The following is a 21087-nucleotide window of genomic DNA, read 5'->3' as shown; positions in this document are numbered from 1 at the left end:
ACTTAGAATGGAGCTCAGAGGGCCCATCCACTGTAACAGGATGGGAGGCAGTTTAGGGGTCAGGCGAAGTGCAGGCAGGAGTGGCAGTTTAATCAAACTTCTCTTCCCTAAGTCCTCTTTGACTTCATAGGCCATACTTACTTCTGCCCCCAACATGTCCACAGAATTCAGACACATACATAATCTTACACATGATTAATCTTTGGTACAATGAGAAGGAAATGAAAGATACAAATTATTAAAAAGGAATCGGATAAAGAACTTCCAGCTAGAAATCTAAGTCAATGTAAGCATGACATGGGTGGGAAGTTTTGTCTGCTTTCTTCTCTCCAGTGTTTAGAACAGTGCCTGGTATATAGTGAGCAAATCAGTACATATTTCTAGAATAAGTAAAATAGAAAGGGACCTTATTATACTTTATAAGCAACTATCTATAAGTAGATACTTTGTATACGTTACCTTATTTAATATGTCAGCTTAATAGATATGGAGACAGAAGCTCAGAGAGATTTCATACCTAGCCCAAGGCCACACACAGCTAGCTGAAGCTGTTAGGATTGAACCCAGTATTTTGTGGGTCCCCAAAGCCCTGCCCTTTCTACTACACTGCACTCTGTCTAACTACTTGGTGAACTTGGTCAACTCACACAGCCACTTACTCTTGGTTCTTTCAACTTTAGAAAGGGTCGACCAGAGGCCTACAAAGTCCCATTCCAACTGAATGACTCCATGAGTTGGTAAGCCCAGGGGACAGCTACAGGCATGGCACCTGCCTGAGTTCATAGTTTCCTATCACACCAACTCTTCCAGCAGTCTTGTATCATTTTCTGCCACTTCTGATGCAGGCTCAGCTCTTTCCATCAAAACAGCTGGATGTTCTGTACTCTGTGTCTTGGGTTTATTGCAGGTCCTTGTAGGAGGTTACGGCTCCTGTCCTTTCAAGCTGAGTCTACAATCTTAGACAATAATCTGCAACCTTAGAACTCCAGTCCCTTCATTGCCACACTGTTACTAATCACATCACTTGGTGGTGTCCCTTTGTTTTCAAGATAAAATCCAAGATTTGAGTGCACAGAGAAGGTAATGGAATGATGAACCTCTTTACTTGCCCAGACTCCACAGGTTAAGACCTGACCCTTGGACTCATCCTGCCTCTCATGTCCTATTATTCCCATTTAGCTGTACTCTGCCTCTGACTACACTTACCTCGGCTAGCCTACCACAGTTGACCCTTGAACAATGCAGGTTTGTACTGTGGGCCACTTCTAGGCATGTTATTTTCAATAAATATAGTACACTACTATAAATGTATTTTCTCTTCATTATGATTTTCTTAATAATGTTTTCTCCAGCTTACTTTATTATAAAAATATAATATATAACACCTATAACATATAAAATATGTGTTAATTCACTGTTTATGTTATCAGTGAGGTTTCTGGTCAACAGTAGGCTATTAGTAGTTAAGTTTTGGGGGAATCAAAAGTTATATACAGATTTTCAACTCCCCAGCCCCTGTGTTGTTCAAGGGCCAATTGTATTTAATCCATGATTTGTTTAATTATTCATCTTTTAAGCTATCACCTCCAGAAGGTAGAGTCTTAATTGAATGCCCCTTCTTTGGTTCTTAACTCAGCACTTCAACAAACTTGTTGGTTGAAAAGGAGGAGGAATGGAAAGAGAACAGGAGGAAGGAAGGAAAGGGGAACAGAGACTGTATTTATCACACTTAAATTTCTCTTCTACTAGATTGTAGAATCCTAGTGAACAGGGATTATATTGTTGGTATCTGGAATGCCAAAAATATGAGTGCCCCTCCCCCCCACACAAATTCCATCCCTATTCCACATTCCTCCTTGAATAACCCATTGGATTTAACAATTCTTTTCCAGAGACCTATATATAGTCTAATGGATACCGCTTGTCTAATAACTATATTCCCATTTGGTGCATCAAAAATCAATCCTTATTTTAACATGAATTTCTGCCTCTACTACAATATTTTTAATGTGTAAGATTCTAGACCTGATATGGGCACCTCTGATTGCCTTATTTTGGGTTGGGGGTTGGGGGTTGGGGGTTGGGGGCAGCATTAAACCCACCATTGCTTTTTATGGAGGCTGGTAGTCTTCCATAACTGCCATCCACAGAAGGGATAGGAAACAAAGCTGAGCGGAAACAGAACAGCAAGAACTGGGGATTGGGTTTCACCCCACTTCTGAGTAGCAATATGAAATTAAACCCTTCTAAGCAGTCCCTAAATTCCCTTTACCACTCTTTCCACAGACCTCTTCTTTTTTCAATCCATGGCCAAAGGCATAAAAGGAAAGTGAAAAACAAATCAAAGCAATCTTAATAACATTTGTGGTAGAAAATCTGACCAGATTGGTATGTGTGAATTTCATATTATTCTAAACTCCTTTTATTCTCAATGGGCAAATTTAGGGGTTATTTGAGGGCCTGATATTTGGAGAACTGCCAAAGAACATCCAAAGAGTTTCTAATGAGAACTTGGGGGGAGTGGATGGGGGCTGAACTGGGGGCTCCAAGTCCCACCGATGCATTCACAGCTCCAGCCTAAGGTTAGGGGCAAAGTAGACCCTTCACAGGAGGAAAAGTAAAAACACCCCAGTCTAACCTACCACAAAAGCCTCAGTAAATAGGAGAGGGCAAAAATCACTCATTCTTTTTATTAGTGATCTTTATATCCTTACAAATAGGTAACAGGGCAGTCCTATCATTTCAAATGTGTGTTTAAATAGGAATACAATATATTACATGCATAATTTTCCCTCACATTACATTTGTGAGATATAAGCCTGGGTAATTCTGCTCCTTTTCCAAAGTGAAATGCAACCCTTGCATTTTCAAACATCACTATGAAGCAAAGCCAATACCTTCCCATTTCTAAGTTGGACACAAGGAACTATTATGTGCTGCTCTGGAAACTATGACAGAACATTATTCATCTGTTTGTTTTAATGGTTCATGGCCAAGAAAAAAAGAACTTTTAAAATTTAATTTTTTAAAGCCGAAAAGTGGTGTGAGAAAGAGTGAGGGACGCTTGGTGAGGAAATTAGTGTTAACAATTGTTGGTGTCCAGGTGTGGGAAACAGCACAGGATACCCAACACAGTCACCTCAGAATTTCTTGTGCTCACAGAGGTGTTCCAGGGAGAGAAGAAGGGATGTTAAGAGTTAGGTGAGTTCTCAGCCTTCTAGATTGAGGTCCTCTCTGTGAGTCGTGGCCCCTCTGGGTTGATGGGTCTGGATTGGCTGGTTTGCTTTCAAAGCTGACCTTAAAGGTCAACTCTGTTAACGCATTACCCTCTTTGATGACCACTTACAGGTTGGTCTTTAGAGAACATAGTATCTAAATTAAGTTTGGAATCACATATTTAACCTGTAATCTCAGTCACAGCCAGCCTGAGGTAAAGTCTACTCTTGGCTCTCCAGACAGCTCCCTTTCCAAGACTCTCACTTTCTCTCCTTCATTCCCACCAACTCGTTCCATGTCTCTACCTGTGTTTGTCCTGATGCCCCTCCTCTGAGGATGGGTAGATATAACTAATAAAAATTAAATTATTTTCCTACCTCCTGGTTTGCAGTTAACCAAGGACGCTTCATGGCCCAGGCTTCTAAGGAAACAGAAGGAAGTATTTTTGAAGAGGTATAACTTTTAGACCACATCAGATTCTAATTCATTCTTAAAGTTTCCGTGTCTCTGATCATTTATCCATATTAGAATCATTTTGTATTCTTTACTTGGATTCTTAATTGTATATGTATTCCTCCCCCTTTTAAATAAATGACAGTGGATTTTCACCTTTAAGAGATGTGACTGTACCCCCCAAGGGAGTACCCTATTTCTGAGATGGGAAGCTTTGTACCCAGTTATTAGAGCTGGGCCTGAGGGGCATGATGTGTGGATCTGCCATGGCTATGCTTTAACTGAGTAGCTAATATGTGCCCTGATTTACAAATTTTATAAGGGATACTTTCCAGCTACCTATGGCCTTGACGGTCTTTGGGGCAGGCACTGGTAAATTATTTTTGCTTCTCCAGAATAGGTAATTTCATAGAGACAGAAAGCAGATTGATGGTTACCAGGAGCTGGGGAGAGGGAGACATAGGGAGTAACTACTAAATGAGTATGGAGATTTATTTTTGCAATGATGAAAATGTTTTGATACTAGATAGATGGAGGGAAAAAAAAGAAATTAGTACCCAAACGAGAGAAAATAACGCACACTTTGCTACACTGCTCACTGGAGCACACCTGGGGATACTATAATACAGCCAGGACTACTTGGAGCTGTGTGATAGCTTTCCTTCAAACGAAAATTCAGAGTTTTGAGGACCGGCAGCTTGATGTGATTTCTTCTTCATGGCTCAAAATGGAGCTCTTAAGAGGGACTGAGTGGGGTATATTCAAAAGTGTTGGATTATTTCATTCACTGCGGTCTGTATACATGAGGCTGCAGGCTTGTGGGCCACCCTCTTGGCATTCCAGTTGAAGAGCCATGAGAATCAGAACAAAGAAACCTGCTGATGCTGTGTAAACTGCCAGTGCTTACAGCAGATTAGTCTGCTTGGAAGCGACGTGCAAAGCCGGTCTGCAAAACTTCTCCCCAGAACTGAAGCTTGAAATTCCAGCCATTGGCCCGCTCCCAAGGTGCCTCAACCTTGTCCCTTGGATATATATAAACAATTTTTTTAATTGAGGTGAAATTCACATATCCTTAAAATTAACCTTTTTTTAAATGTTCATTTATTTTTGAGTGAGAGAGACAGAGACAGAGCACGAGTGGGGGAGGGGCAGAGAGAGAGAGAGAGGGAGACACAGACTCTGAAGCAGACTCCAGGCTCTCAGCTGTCAGCACAGAGCCCAACACAGGGCTTGAAGCCATGAACCTCGGTACCATGACCTGAGCTGAAGTCAGACACTCAACTGACTGAGCCACCCAGGCCCCCCTAAAATTAACCATTTTAAAATGAGCCATTGGCACCTTCATTAGCACCTTCACAATGTTGTGTAACTGCTACTGCTTATCTAGTATCATAATATTTTCATCATATCAGGGTGCCTGGGTGGCTCAGTCAGTTGAGCCTCGGACTCTTGAATTCGGCTCAGGTCATGATCTCAGGGTCATGGGATTTAGCTCTGTATTGGGTTCTGAGGTGAGTGTGGAGCCTGCTTGAGATTTTCTTTCTCTCCCTCTGTCCCTCTCCCCCACTCATTCCCTCTCTCTCTCTCTCCCCCCCTCTCTCTCTCAAATTAAAAAAAATATGTATTTTCCTCATAGCAAAATAAAACTCCATACCTATTAAGTAGTTACTCCCTATTGCTCCCTCCCCACGTAGGAACCACCATTCTGCTTTCTGTCTCTATGAATTTATGTATTCTGGACATTTCATATAAATGGGATCGTAAAATATGTGGCCTTTCATGTCTGGCTTATCTCACTTAGCGTAATGCTTTTAGGATTCTTCCACATTGTAGCATGTCTCAGTTCTTCATTCCTTTTTTTATAGCTGAATGATAATCTCTTGCATGTATCTACTCACATTTTGTCTATCCCTGCACCTGGGGATGAGCATTTGGGGTTGTTTCCACTTTTTGGCTATTATAAATAGTGCTGCTGTGAACATTTGTATATTGGTATTTGTTTGAATACCTGCTTACTATTTTTTTATTTGAGTAAGATCTTTTTTAAGTTTATTTATTTATTTTGAGAGAGAGAGAGTGAGAGTGGAGAAGGGGCAGAGAGAGAAGAAGACAGAGAATCCCAAGTAGGCTCTGCACTGTCAGTGCAGAGTCTGATACAGGGCTCCAACTCACAAACCATGAGATCATGACCTGAGCTGAAATCAAGAGTTGGATGCTTAACCCACTGAGCCACCCAGGCTCCCTGAGTAAGATTTTATAGTTAGCAAGATACCTTTACGTCCATTCTCTTCCCACTAAGGAGAGACATGCATTTTAACTGGTCTTATTACTCCAAAATGGAACCATTTAGGGCCTAACTCATCAAAAAGTCTATTAGGCCTGCCCATGCTGCTGTGTAAAATCTGATAAAGAAGAAAGTGGCTCCCAGGTTGGAGGGTGCCTCGGGCATGTCACTGGGCCAGCCTGGGACAGCCCCATATCTATTACATCTGTTTCAGTGGTTGATGGTCAGGCAACAGGCCTTTTTTTCTACTTCTGAAGATCTGGAGGAGGACAGTTCTTAGCAGCAGCCTCTGCCTCATTCAGCAAGTGTTTCCTGAGGTGTATGCTATGCCAGGGGCCTCAAGGAGGGAAGCTGAATCAGACATGGTCTTTGCCTTAGAGTCGTGGACACTAAACAGACAGACATAATGTGGAGTCAGAGGTGTGTGGGAGGGGTGTGATAAAGACACTGGCTGGGGTGGTGGGGGGATGGTCAGTGACTCATTTTCATGGGGGTATTTAGCATCTGGATCTTGAAGACAAGAAGGCATTCACAAGATGAAAAGAGGGTAGAAGGCATTCCAGGCCTCAGGAAGAGAATAAGCCAAGCCAGAGGAATAGCAAATTGCCTTCCCTGTTTTGAGACTAGCAAAGTCATTGATGTGACAAATATCATCAGGTTCATAGGTTGACTAGCAGGAGCGAGACTGAAAAACTAGGGAGCAACTAGATTATGAAGGGCCTTGCGTGTTGCAGTCAGGAAACTGAAGTGAGTGGGAAACTAGAATTTTAGTCAAGAAATGACCTGATTGGTTCTATGTTTGAAAAGATCACTGTGTGACAAAGTGAATAATGAACCAGAGGACAGAGATGCCCTGTACTGATGAGTCCCACACCCTCCATCCCCAGCCTGTCTTCTCCATCATGCTGGCATGAAGCTAGGCCCAGATCTAAGTGTAAAGTCAGGGAAGATTGCCTTCGTCTTCCACACATGGACCTCTCATTGGTTGCCCCAGCCTTCCTTGCTAGGCTGCAGGAAGTGCCCACAACAGCTAGCAAATATCAGTCTACACTAAGGGCTTCCTGACCAAATAGGTCATCTCTCCTGGAAGCATTGGAATTTAGAAGTAGGCCAAGCATCACGCAAGTAAGTGAATTTTTAGTGATGGGAATTCAGCTACCCAGGGATAGACCCAGAAGGCATGATATAAGGTTAGTATAAAGATTAAACGATGGGGCGCCTGGGTGGCTCAGTCAGTTGGGTGTCCGACCTCGGCTCTGGTCATGATCTCGCGTCGTGAGTCCGAGCCCTGTGTCGGGCTCTGTGCTGACAGGTCAGAACCTGGAGCCTGCTTTGGATTTTGTGTCTCCCTCTCTCTCTGCCCCTCCCCCACTCATGCTCTGTCTCTGTCTCTCAAAAATGAATAAACATTAAAAAAATTTTTTAAAAAGATTCAATGAGCTCATCTGATGGCCTTCCTAAACTCCTCACCCCACCACATCTCCAGTTCTGTCTACACACAGTAAGGTTCCCACCCCTCCCATCCTGTAAGATTTTTTTTTTTTTACTTTTTATTTTGGAATATTTTTTATTTAAGAAAAGTTGCTAAAATAGTACAGAGAGTTTCCATATGTCCTTCATCTCATTCCCCCTAATGTTGACGTCTTGCATAAACATAGTGCGATCATCAAAAGTAAGAAATTATTGTTGGTATGACACAAATTAATCTACAGACTTCATTTGAATTTTGTCAGGTTTTGCAGTCATATTTCAGGGTTTCTTTTTAAATCATAGGTGTAGGACAACCACTGAGTTTGTCCTCTTGTGTCCCTTAAATTGAGGCAGCCTTCTGAGAGCCTTGACGCTGCCCTCCCTAGAAGCTCTGAGAAGAGCACTCATGGGCCTCTCATAGTCCAATATTGGCACAACTCCATTTGGACATCAGTTTGGGGTATTCTGCATCTTTTCAGTCCCCCTACCCCATCTACCACCAATCCTTTCTCCCCCTTTCCTTCTCTCTGCTCCCCAAACTACAGAGAGTCTCCAAATGCCCCATATCATACAACGTGCTTTTTCTACCTTTAGAGTTCTCTGCTTTGGTCGCTGGCCTGAGAAATTGGGCCAGAAACTTCTAAAGCTGTAAAGCGCCCTTGGGTTGTCACTTGCAGTGGTAGCATTTCCCTTTCCTGGGTTTCCAGTGGGTCCTGGATGGATACCCCTACTTTTGCCATATTGGTCGTGGTCACTTTTAGCCCTATATGACCATCATCCTTCATAGGCCCCTTGGGGAGACCCTGGAGATGGAAGGCAAACTGGGTCTGCTCTTCCCTATCACAGTGAACTTAGAAGGCTACAGGGGTTGGCAATGTGATAACTAAATTACCTTTATGAGAAACTTGAGTCCCCATCACAAAGCTCCCCTGCATCTTGACATCATGGTGAGGTAGGTGGCACTTGTGCAAAATTCCATTTTCCCTGTCACAATGCACTCTTCTTCTGTGCAGAAAGAAGTCTCAGGCACACTCATTGCAAGTGCCCTTGCACTTTTGCTGCTTTGTGCTCCATGTTTTTAATTTGCTAAGCATGGAGGACATTAATGATGAAAGACGTGTGAGCTGGAGAAAAGCAGAGAGCTGATGAAAAGCAGAGAGCTTTTCATGAATGTTGGAGGAGCATTGGTTCCCCTCTTTGGAAAGCAGGAAAGGTGACTGTGACTCTATGTTTAAAAGAAAGCCTTTTTGCCACCTCAGCAGACACCAAAACATCTTCACAGCAGAAAGCCCTTGTAAGCAGTGCAAAAACTTTTATAATCAAACTGTTCAGAGGAAAGCTGTATCCTATGGTTGCAAGCACGAGTTTGGGGCAAATCTAGCTCTTCTGCTTGCTGTGTAAATTTAGACCAGGTCTTCGCTCTTTCTGACCCTCAGTTTTCTCATCTGTGAAGTGGGCATGATCACACCTTCACCTTTTTTATAAGATCGTTGTCAGGATTAAGTGACTTAATATCAATTCTATATGCCAGTGAAACTTCACAGTTTCTGGCACAGAATAAAGGCTCATTTTAACGTCTCTTATTTATAATTAGGCTGATGTAAGTAAAAGTAGTATTGAAAAGCAGAACATCATTATAGATCGAACAACACGGTGTCATGGCTTGAGCTTGCTCTGTAAGTTTAAATCGTTTCTGCACCAATAACTGGCTTTGTGAATTTGAGCCAGTGACTCCTGTGAACTTGAATCTCTCCCTCTGTAAGATAAGGATAATGATACCACATAAGGAGCTACTTGGAAGAAAGCACTTAGCATAGTACCCAGCACAGAGTGGCAGACACTTAATAGAGGTTTGTTTTTCTAGTTCTGTGGCTCTCAACCACATTCAAATCACCTGAGAGCTTTTTTAAAAGCATGCGTACTACGCTGCATCCCCAGAGAGTATGATTTAATAGGTCTGAGGTGGGGCTTAGGCGTTGGTATTTTTGAAAGCTTTCTGAGGAGATTCTTCCCAGCAGCCAGGGCTGAGAACTACTCCCTAGCAGATGACATTACATACTGGGTTTTTGTTTGTTTGTTTGTTTTGTTTTGCTCTTCATATCTGTTTCTAAGAGACCGGTCAGAATATCAGGAATTCTGGGTGCAGTCAAAAATTCACTACACCTGCAGCTCTAAGCCCTTGATAAGAAATATGCAGCCAAGGAATTGCATTCCATTTTATTATTAAAAAAAAAAAAAGTATTCAAAGAGTCTTTTTAGAGTCTTGAACTGGAAAGGTGGTAAGAAGTTTAGCCTAAGCCTCACACATAAAATATGGGAACTCCCAGTAGGTTGGGGATTTATATCTGGGGGTAATTCCAGGGTTTTGTCCTCCCAAGAGATATAAATTGAGGCCTTGAGAGTTTAACGTGGGGGAGGAAGACGTGTTCTCATAATGACACTTTAAAAGTCCAGGGCTCTGCTAATGCCTAAGGATAGAAAAGCATCATCATCATAGCAGGGGGTGGTGTGGAAGTGCATTCTGGTCTCAGTGCTTTGGTTTCCAAGATCCAAGGCTAGGTCATCGAGAAACTTCTTTCTCCCCATAGGTTTATGGTATTAGTTACCCAATAAAAGCGGGGTTAATTTTACAACCCAAGTAAAATTTAAGCCAAAAGGCTTCAACATTACTCTAGGATTTATGAAAGTAAACATGTGGAGTGCTTGCAGGATTTTGCAACATTAAAATTTCAATGTCTTCAAGTCAGGTATATGATGTATCCATTTGTATGTGTACTTGAAGGTTAAGTTTTTAAGAGCTTTGCAATACAAACTGTTTTGGGAACTAAAATGAAGATACTTTCTCCATCTCCACTTTCAAAATGACTGTTAGAGTGAACAGGGAGTAGAGAGCCACTGGAAACTGGGCTTTTAATGACCAGCTTTATCAGATTTTTTTCACCTGGTTTCCTGTTAGAGCAGGCTTTCTAGACTCCCACACTGAACCCCCAAGCGGCGAAGTCTAGCGCCACAAGGCTGACTACAGTCGATTTTACAACGTAGGAGCTTAGTAAATAATTGTCCTTTAAATAACTGTCTTCCTTGGTAATCATAAATACTTCAATAATAAGCATGTGTGACCTCTGAATAGCACTTTTTAAAAGCCTTTACATTTGATAGGATCCTCATGACTTTCACTCCTAGGGTTGAGAGGTCAATTATTATCTTCTTATAGATAAGAAAACCCTAGCTCAGAGGACTCAGAGAGATTCTAAGGACATGCAATGTTAAGCCCCGGGAGACAATTTCACTCTCCTGACTTTGGTCTATAGTACTTTAACTTAGACGAAACCAAAGAGGAAAAATATTTTCATTCAGTGTATTGGTTCCAGCCAGGTTAACAGAAGAGGAGCATCCAGGGTGGAAGTCAGCCCAGAAGCCTAGCAGGTGGCCTTTTGTTTGGCCGTGGTCTGCTTTTGAGAAGCAGCTGGCTATTCTGTACTCTGTTGTCTTGTGTTTATCGCAGGCCCTTGTAGGATATTATGGCCTCTCTCCTTTCAGGCTGAATTTGCCATCTTGGGTCCTACTTTCTAGCCTTAGCTCTCTAGCCATTTGCCACACTGTCACTAACCACATTATCTGGGACTGTCACTAGCCACATTACCCTTTGTCTCCAGAATAAGATCTACTCCCCCTACCTTTTTATTATCATAATTTTGAGGTAACAACGTTTTTTAAGATTGGGGCCTGGTTGGCTCAGTCGGGTAAGCGGCCGACTCTTGGTTTAGGCTCAGGTCATGATCTCACAGTTTGTGGGTTCGAGCCCCACACTGGGCTCTGCGTGGTGGGTGCAGAGCCTGCTTGGGATTCTCTCGCTCCCCCTCTCTGCCCTTCCCCCACTGTCTCTCTCTTTTGCTCAAGATAAATAAATAAACTTGAAAAAATGTTTTAAAACTTTAAGATTGTTTTAAAAGTCTTCAGGGAATCATGAAAGCAAGATTTCCATTGCCATTTTCTTTAGATTTCCTGGGATTTAGTGACTCTTGAAATTGTGCGATCCACAGTTTGCCTGGACCTCTCTCTGCAGGGTAGAGATAATGGGTCTTAAGCAGTGAGGAGCCACATAACTGCACTGCCCTCTGGTTTCTTTCCAGCTGCACCCAGCTTCTCACCCCACGGAGCCTCCTAATTGACACATCAGTTGGAGTGGGTCTTGTGGATAATGCACCCACGCCTTTGTAGCAAATGACGCAGAAATAATCTGTGCTTAAAAAACAAAAAACTGTAGAACATGTGCCCAGATTTCCAACTCATTTCCTCTTTACTTTTATAACTACATCATCTTCCAGCCCACCACCAGCTGCGAAAATAAGTGCTTTCTCCCATATTTAAGGATGATTTTTGTGCTTAGAATGATTTTCTGGGGGTGAAGGAAACTTGACCAACGTGACCAGCAGATGTTTGAAGTGATGGATGGAACTGAGGCCGAGCCTGACTCCTCGGCCCAGTCTTTGGGATAATGTGCCCAGCTTCTCCCCCTAGCGACCGTTTAGCGCATTGCACAGTCAGAGCCGACTGAATGTGGATATATTGCACCAGCTAATGCTTGTGCTCTGGTTTTAGAGATGAGTATGAAGAAGATGGATTCTGTCAGCCATACAGAGGGATTGCATGTGCAAGATTTATTGGCAACCGCACTGTCTATATGGAGTCTTTGCACATGCAAGGGGAAATAGAAAATCAGATCACAGGTAAGTAACGCCAATGACATTGTATTGATACCTTGTGTAACTCTTTTTCTCACTGCAAGTTTTCTTGAGCTCTTCTTTTAACAAAAGATAAAGGGTTAGGGGTTGGAGGTTAGAAGCACAGGCGTTAGGAGCAGGACCACAAAGAAGCCTGAGATACGATCTCTGTGCTCTGGAATGTGCATTACAATACTTTATTGAAGGTTATTGCTCTTCAAGGGAAAAGATGCTCTGAAAAGTCTTTCATTTATTCAGACACTCCATAAATATTATTAGTGTTTCTGGTATATCAGGTACTGGGCTGGGCGCTGGGGACACGATAGTGTGGTGAATAAGCCAGGTTACATCTCTGCCCTCAAAGAGCTTACTATTTGGAAACCACATTGTGTAGACTAAAAGTCCCGTAAGTGCTAAGACAATTTAGAGTCCAGAATTCTGGATGCCATTACTGTGACTGTGGGGAAATCTCGTATTCTCCATGAAAGTCTCTTCATCTGTGAAGTGAGTGATAAGACAAGATGATCATATGTCTCTTCCTGCTCTAGCCTTCTATATTTTACCCCTCATTTTTCTGAATTGAAAGTATATTTTGAATCTAATAGTGAAGCACTTCCTAGAATGCAGGAGTGAAGTAATATAGGCCACCTTGTACAATTTTGCACCCCTGGTTCTGGTGGTTATAGTGGCCTTGAACTACTGCATTAGTGTAGTGATGCCTCAATGCCATGTACCCTTTCAAGCCATTAAAATTGCCCTTATGAGAATCTGATAAGCTGTCAGTGTTAGCAAATAAAAATACAGAACACCCAGTTATATTTTAATTTCAGATAAACAATGGATAATTTTTTAGTATGCGTGTGTTCCAAATATTTATCTGAAATTGAAATGTAACTAAGTGCCTTGTAGTTTATTTATCTGGCAACCTTAGGATTTATGAGGCAAGAACAAACCTGAGGCAGGCACACAGAACAGCAAAAAGTCTAGAAACTATGTCCTATGAGGAATTTGAAGGCACTAAGAGGGGCCCAGGGGAGCTATTCAACCAGGAGAAGCAACCATAGAAAGCTGTAGTTGCCTTGCTAAAGACCTCAGGCTCTCAGGAGGAAGGACTCTGTGAAATTCCAGAAAGCAGAAGCAGGACTGATGGGAGGGGCTGTTGAAGGCACATTTTAACTTAACATAAGAACATTTTGACATACTCTTCACTAAGTATTCACAAAAATAAATGGGAGTTCCAACGTAAATGTTTCATCACCCATCTATAATGAGGTAGAAGCTCTTGTCAATGGAGGTTTGCAAAGGGACTCTTTTTATACTCTTTTTATACATGGATGCCAAACTGGATAAGAGGTTAGGCTAAGTGACCACTAATACACACACTGCAACCACTGAGTTGTGCTTTTTTGAGAACCTCCAAGAGAAATGCCTCATTTTCAGAAGATGGAATAGAAAGTATTCAAGCCACAAGAAATTAGACAAGTTCCCCAAAGTCATCCAATTCAGAGGCAAGACACAGATCTAAATCCTGTGATCAGCCTCAGCCGCCGCATAAAGCAAGTTCTGCCCTGCAGCTGTCAAATGTTTTAGAAGCTGCACAAAACTAATAAAACGTACCGGATGAAACACAAAGTTCTTTGCTTTGTAGTAAAAATGAAAAATATATTGTGCTTTAACCTAATTAATTCTTTTTATTAGGAAATGGTACATATGTAACTTAATCCTGTTTTTTTAACTTTGTAGTCAAAATGATTTTTTTTCAAGCCAGTGAAAGTAAGCTGCCTGGACATCTGAACTGAATCTCTTCTTGGCCTTGTCTATTTGAGCACAGCGGATTCCTTCCAGTGTGTGTTTATATCTGATATCTGTTGACTAGATAACCGAAGGAGATAAACCCTGGCCCCTGGGAGTTAATAACTGTGTTTGTTTTCCAGCTGCCTTCACCATGATTGGCACCTCCAGCCACTTATCTGATAAGTGCTCTCAGTTTGCCATTCCTTCCCTGTGCCACTATGCCTTCCCGTACTGCGACGAAACCTCATCCATCCCTAAGCCCCGGGACTTGTGTCGCGATGAATGTGAAATCCTGGAGAACGTCCTGTGTCAAACAGAGTACATTTTTGCAAGATCAAATCCCATGATCCTGATGAGGCTGAAACTACCAAACTGTGAAGATCTCCCCCAGCCGGAGAGCCCCGAAGCCGCAAACTGCATCCGGATTGGAATTCCCATGGCGGATCCCATAAATAAAAGTAGGTGACTCTTGACCTTCTGTGCTGCCTGGGGGCCAGCAACCCGATGGCACAGTGAAAACTGGACCTTGATCTGTAGTAATGATTCGTATTGGTAGTCAGATTACCTTCCGATGGGCTAAATACTGTGTGGGGGCTGAGCATTCAGTGATAGATTACATGCAGTAACTATCTTTAAGAAGCTTCATGAAGAGAATGCATTTTTATTTTTATTTTTTAATATTTATTTTTGAGAGAGAGAGAGAGAGCATGCAAGCAGGGGCGGAACAGAGAGAGACAGACAGGAGATCTGAGGCAGGTTCTGTGCTGACAGCAGCGAGTCCCATGTGGGGGTCGAACTCACGAACCAGGAGATCACAACCTGAGCCAAAGTCAGAAACTCAACCCACTGAGCCACCCAGGCACCCCGATAATAAATGTTTAAATATAGTTGTTGGTTCCTCAATGACTTAAATAGAATTACCGTATGACCCCGCAATGCCACTCGTGGGTAGACACTCAGAGAATTTCAAATAGGTGTTCAAACAAAAACTTGTGTGTTAAGTGTTCATAGCGGCTCTATACACAATGGCTAAAAGGTAGAAACAACCCAAATGTCCAGCAGTGGATGGGTGGCTAAACAAATTGTGGTGTATCTATAGAATGAAATATTATTCATCCATAAAGAGGAATAAAATCCTGTTACATGCTACAGCATGGCTGAAACTTAAGAAAAGTATTACGTAAGTGAAAAAGGCCAGACGCCATTGTGTGATTCCTTTTATATGAAATATCCAGGAAAGACAAATCCATAGAGATAGAAAGCAGATTAGTGGTTGCCAGGGACCAGGGGAAGGGGGTGTGGGGAGTGACTGCTAAATGAGTATAGGGTTTCCTTTGAGATGATATACAAGTGTTCTGGAATGAGATAGTGGTGAAGGTTGCACAATGTTTTGAATCTTCTAAAGACACTAACGATAAATTTCACGATATGTGTACTGTACCACAATTTTAAAAATATATACATGGGGCTTGCCTCTCTCCACTGTCTTCTCACCTCTGTTCCTAGGTAATTTTCCATTTACCTAGAGTTAAGTTTTGCTGGTAATTTTTTAGTTTCCTTTTGGGATTTAATATTATTCTATTAGTTAAATGAGTTAATGCATCTAAAATGCTTAGAACTAGGCTTAGCACATAATAATAGTGATATCTTCATTACTATTATTATTACTATTATTTTATCATTACCCCTCCATATTTTAATTTCAACTTAATGGATTTTTACAGTGCTTTCAAGTAAGTGCCATGGTGGTCACCTGGGGAGAGGATTTGCTTTTCACGAATATCCAGTGCATCAGCACACAGTGCCCCCAACTCCTGTGAGAAACTCATAATTCACTGCTCCTAATGAACATTTGCTGGGAACTAGGTTCTTTATCACACGATTCATGTCTAAAGACATCAAGCAGAAATGGAAAGAGCAGTTCAGCTTGAACCTTTCCTGAGCCATTCACTAGGAAATTACTCCTGTGCCCCCAGTTCTGATTTTTTTTTTTTTTCTGTGTTCAGTATTAAAAATGCATGTGGAGGACTGGTTTTATTCCTGAAGCATAAGCTTTAAATCCTCCCAGGAATGTAACTGTGAGGCAGGACCTATGTCCCAGCCCAGCAAGCAGGGAGACTGCCCACATGGCCCCTGACCAGCAGGGAAGCCTTAGCCATGAGCTTAATTGCACGTCTTCCCTCCAGAAACTGCTGGCTGGAAGTTCCAGCATCTCCTGTTTCTTGCTCTCAGTTTGGGCCTTTCTCTTCTGTTTTTCAGACCACAAGTGCTATAACAGCACAGGTGTGGATTACCGGGGGACTGTCAGCGTGACCAAATCAGGGCGCCAGTGCCAGCCGTGGAATTCTCAGTACCCCCACACGCACACCTTCACCGCTCTCCGTTTCCCAGAACTGAACGGAGGCCATTCCTACTGCCGCAATCCGGGGAATCAGAAGGAGGCCCCCTGGTGCTTCACCTTGGATGAAAACTTTAAGTCTGACCTGTGTGACATCCCAGCATGTGGTAAATGCCTTTAATGTATTCAGTCACCTTTAAAAATCCCCTCTCCATCCCCCACCCCCCGCCCTTAGGAGAGTCTATGAGGGGCAAAGGAGATGGATAGTGTTTTTTTGGTCTCAAACTGGGTTTCTAAGACAGGTAAACCTTGCTGTTTCTGCATAAAACACCTTTTAGGGTACCAATGCACACTCTCGGGGAGGAAACTGCCTTATTCCTGCAACCATTGTGGTTCGTGGGGAAAATGGTGCAGGCGTGAAACCACTTGTCACAGTCATTTATGTAGTAAAAGATATTACCTGCAATGGTCCATGTCCAAGTGCACCCATTACTCAGTCATCCAGGGCAGAGTGTAGATAAACTGTGTCTTCTGTGTCATCCTTTTATGCTGCAGAAGTGTGGAAAGAAAATGAAATACCTGAATCAGTTTTTTGTTTTCTGTTTTTTGGAGTTGTTTTGTTTTGTTTTGTTTTTGTCTAGAAAAAATGTTTGGAGGGTAGGAGACAGACCATGAAAGCAAGGGTGAAACCTGGAGTTTGGGACTGTTTTGGAACTGACTCATCTTCCTGGTCCTTCTTCTCATAGATGATGTCAACTGGGTTTCCCCAGCATAGAGGGAGAGTACGATGAAACTGCAGGAAAAGCCATAACAATAACAGGGACCTAATAATGATATCCACCTGGGAGGATGAATGAGTTGTTAACTGAAAAATTCTAGGAAATCGGGAAGATAGTAAATGCTTAATGAATATTATCTATTATAATTATTGTCTGGGCAGTATATAAAGAGGAATCTACTCTAATTAGTATGCAGTCTACATAAGGAATGTTTGCTCTGAGTTTAGCAAATATTATTTGAGAGCCCACTGTGGAGTAGGGGGTTTGAAAGAGAAATAAAATGTGATTCACATTACAATCACAATGCAGTGTGTATGATACAATAGAAGTTAGCACAAATGTTATGGAACAAAGAAGAGGAAGCTAAAACATACTAAAGAGGTCCATAGGAAGAAGTAATAAAAATGTTAAAAAGAAACCTTAGTGATGAAAATTTGGGAAACTTATTTTATAATTTCATTCTTATGTATTACCTGTTACCATAGTGTCTTCTCTTGCAAAATGGTTTTATGGGTGCTTAAACATGCCAAGTTTGAGAAGGAGGTGACCAGACCCCTTTTGTGGTCTGGACTTTAAAATGCCTTCATATGCAGCATAAAGAACAAATTATGATGTAAAACTCTTCCAGAGCCACCATTGGAAACTTCAAAGCAAATTATCCTGTATTTTTTAAATGGTTTGCCCTTAGTAACTCATGACTTTTCCCACATGCTATATTCAACATTAATAGGAGAGGAATAAAAATAAAATGTAGATTTATAATCATTTACTTAGTTTCCACCTCTTCTCTTAAACTAGTTAAGGTACAAAGATCTGTAAGAGAGTCAAGGATAAAAGCAACACTCACTGAGCACCTTCCATGTGCCAGGCATGGTACTTGGGGTTGTCATGGGCTTTATTTATACTCACCCTTACACTGTGACAAGTATTTTTTTTTTAAAGTTTATCTATTTATTTTGAGAGAGACAGTGCAAGCAGGGGAGGGGCAGAGAGAGAGGGAGAGAGAGAAAATCTTGGCAGGCTCTGTGCTGCCAACTGCAGAGCCCGACACAGAGCTAAAACTCACAAACCATGAGATCATGACCTGAGTTGAAACCAAGAGTCAGTCGCTTAACTGAGCCACCCAGACATCCCTGTGACAGGTATTTTATTAACCCTATGTTGCTGGTAAATGGCAGGTCTGTCTGACTCTAAGCTCACCTTCTTGCTACTCTACCATGATAATTCAGAATACTGATATGTGTCCTCAGGGAAACCAAATGAATTGTTTTAAGGAAGAAACACATTGTTCACTCCACTCTGGGTAAATGCTCTTGTCCTTTAGATGACTTCTGACCCTTGATTTCCAACAAACGCCCCACAGAAGAAGGGAGATAATTTGTTCATAAACTGGAAAATTTGTTGATTAGCTGATTGGAGCTCTATTACAATTAATTTAGTATAGTCAAGACTCTAAGTTCTATCTAAAAAGTACTGTTTTCATGTCAATGACCTTCCTGAAGCAATCAGACCAAATACACACTCTGAGGGATAAAAGAAATCCTTGAACAGTCTTTCAGACTGGACAGAGAGAGAAAGATCACCTACATCTACAGAACACTTACCAGGTGCCTGCACAGTGCCCCATGCTTTACATATTTGTATGCATTTAAAACTCATAACCACCCTGTGGGGTAGGTATTATTAATGTAGTCCACTGAGGTTCAGAAGGACTAAAGGACTTGTCTAAATCACACAAATGGTGAGATTAGACCTTGGACTCTCATCTATCTACGTATAGCTCTGACCAAACTCAAAGCTCATGCTCTTTTCCCAAACACTCTGCTATCTCCCATTTAAAGATTTTTCAGAAATAAATAAAAGAATAACAATAGGCCTCACCTCTGAATTCCAGTATGTAGATTTTCATAATATGATAGGACATCGAAAAGTGTTCCCTTGCCAATAAGGAAATCCATCATGGTATTACTCTGTATTATTACAGTATTAATCAGTACAGTGATGTTAGAAACACTCAGGGTATTTCTCTCTGAATATCAATCAGCAGAGGACACAGTTAACATTCTGATGACTGGTTAGGTCTAGTCATGTGAGATAGATTTAGAATGTTAAGCCTAGAGAAGACGAGGCAGTTTTCACCACTTACAATAATATTTTTTATTAAAAAGAACGTTTTCATTTCATTTTGAAAGAAAACAGTTCCTTTTGAATTCTTCAAGCCAAGCCACAAAGACATCCATTAAAGACACTGGGAACACTTGACATGTGATCTGGAAGCAGCTGCTGAGAGGCCAGTGGCTCCCCCGTGTGGGAATTAAAAAAGAAAACAGGCTGGCATCAGCTGTTGTGCCCAGGCAAGGCTTCTCAGAATTGCCCCTGGATAGACCACCTCTAGCAACCTAATCATAATAGCATCCCACTTTGATAACACTTGTTTAGGGCAGTTGATTTTTTTTTCTCTTTTCATTCTTACACAATTATGAAAGATAAAGTAGGAATTTCCTGCCCTCTTTCACCATATGAGTAAATCAAGGCCCAGGGAAGTGGTAAGACTTACCCAAGACCACAAATCAACTAATAGAAACTAGGTCTGCTATGTCTAGGACACTTACTGCTCTTTGTTCTATACCACTGCTTCCCAATCGGCAGAAGTTTAGCCTTCTGGGGAACATTTGGCAATGTCTCAAGATATTTTGGTCATCACTCCTGGGTGGGGTTGTGAGATGCTACTGGTTTCTACTGGGTGGAGGCCAGAGAGGCTGCTAAACACCCTTCAATGCACAGAATGACCCACACAAAGAATTATCCAACCCAAAATGTCAACAGTGCCAGGATTGAGGAACCCTGAGACTGGATAGGAATTATACAATTTAGACTATATAATATAGTATATTGTATATATTATTAAAAAATTATGCAATTTAAACTATAAAATAATAATAACATTAGGGGCGCCTGGGTGGCTCAGTTGGTTAAGCATCCGACTTCAGCTCAGGTCATGATCTCACAGTCCGTGAGTTCAAGCCCCACATCGGGCTCTGTGCTGACAGCTCAGAGCCTGGAGCCTGCTTCAGATTCTGTGTCTCACTCTCTCTCTCTGCCTCTCCCCTGCTCATGGTCTGTCTCTCTCTGTTTCAAAAATAAATTTAAAAAAACATTAAGAAAATAATAATAATAACATTAAACAGGAGTGCCTGGGTGGCTCAGTTGGTTACGAGTCCGACTTCATCTCAGGTCATGATCTCACGGTTCGTGAGTTCAAGCCCCACATCAAACTCACTGCTTTCAGCACAGATCCCTCTTCAGATCCTCTGTCCCCTCTCTCTCTGACACTTCCCTGCTAGTATTCTCTCTCAAAATAAATAAATAAACTTAAAAAAAACAATAACATTAAACAGCAGTTGCCATTTATTGAGTGTTTATAATGAGCCAAAGACCGTGCTAAGAGTTTTTTAATGCATTATCTCATGTATCATAGTTCTGTAATCCAGTGAGTTGCATTTTATTCTACTCTAGAAGAGAAAACAGAGACATAGAGAGGTGAAATAACTTCCGAGGCCACATGGTTAATAAGAAATGAACTCAGGACTCAAACCTATAGCTGGTCTTGTGTACTCTATGATTTATGTATGGGTGTATCTGTATATACAGAGAGAGAGAGAGAGAGAGAGAGACTGAGGATAACTTTTCATCTTACAATGAGTTGAAATCGTGTGGGGCAGATTTGAAATGAGTCCTTTCCCTTCTCCCTCTGAAAATGGGATGGAATCGCATGGGAACGTTCCTGCATTCTTTAGTTAAGTAAAAGTTGAGGAGATTTCAAAATCTCCATGTGGTTTCTCATTTTCCTACTGATAACTTTTGTTTTCGTTTCAACCAAGTAAGGCTAAAAGGAGTTGAGGCCTAATTAAATGCAGAATGTGAGCATTTGTTGTACTTTCTAGAATAAAGGCATTTGAGAACGGTCTGCCACAGACCGTTTTATCTGCAAACTTTCGCTTTAAGACAGAACATAAAATTAAACACAAC

At 41.6% G+C, this 21087-nt stretch overlaps 1 protein-coding gene across 2 annotated transcripts in view; it reads left to right on the top strand.

Annotated features, from left to right (window-relative positions):
- ROR1 (receptor tyrosine kinase like orphan receptor 1) overlaps positions 1 to 21087 on the top strand; it is a 402963-nt gene that overhangs the window by 352015 nt on the left and 29861 nt on the right. For both annotated transcript variants that reach the window (XM_019449026.2, XM_053894422.1), the window contains exons 5-7: positions 12026 to 12153; positions 14082 to 14399; positions 16201 to 16446. In XM_019449026.2, coding sequence (XP_019304571.2) covers positions 12026 to 12153; positions 14082 to 14399; positions 16201 to 16446 — 692 coding nt within the window. The remainder of the gene's footprint in view (positions 1 to 12025; positions 12154 to 14081; positions 14400 to 16200; positions 16447 to 21087) is intronic.

The sequence above is a fragment of the Panthera pardus genome, unplaced genomic scaffold (assembly GCF_024362965.1).
Source record: "Panthera pardus isolate Hobbes unplaced genomic scaffold, ASM2436296v1 HiC_scaffold_11, whole genome shotgun sequence".
Classification (NCBI taxonomy): Eukaryota; Metazoa; Chordata; class Mammalia; order Carnivora; family Felidae; genus Panthera; species Panthera pardus.
This window is presented reverse-complemented; position numbering and strand designations above follow the sequence as displayed.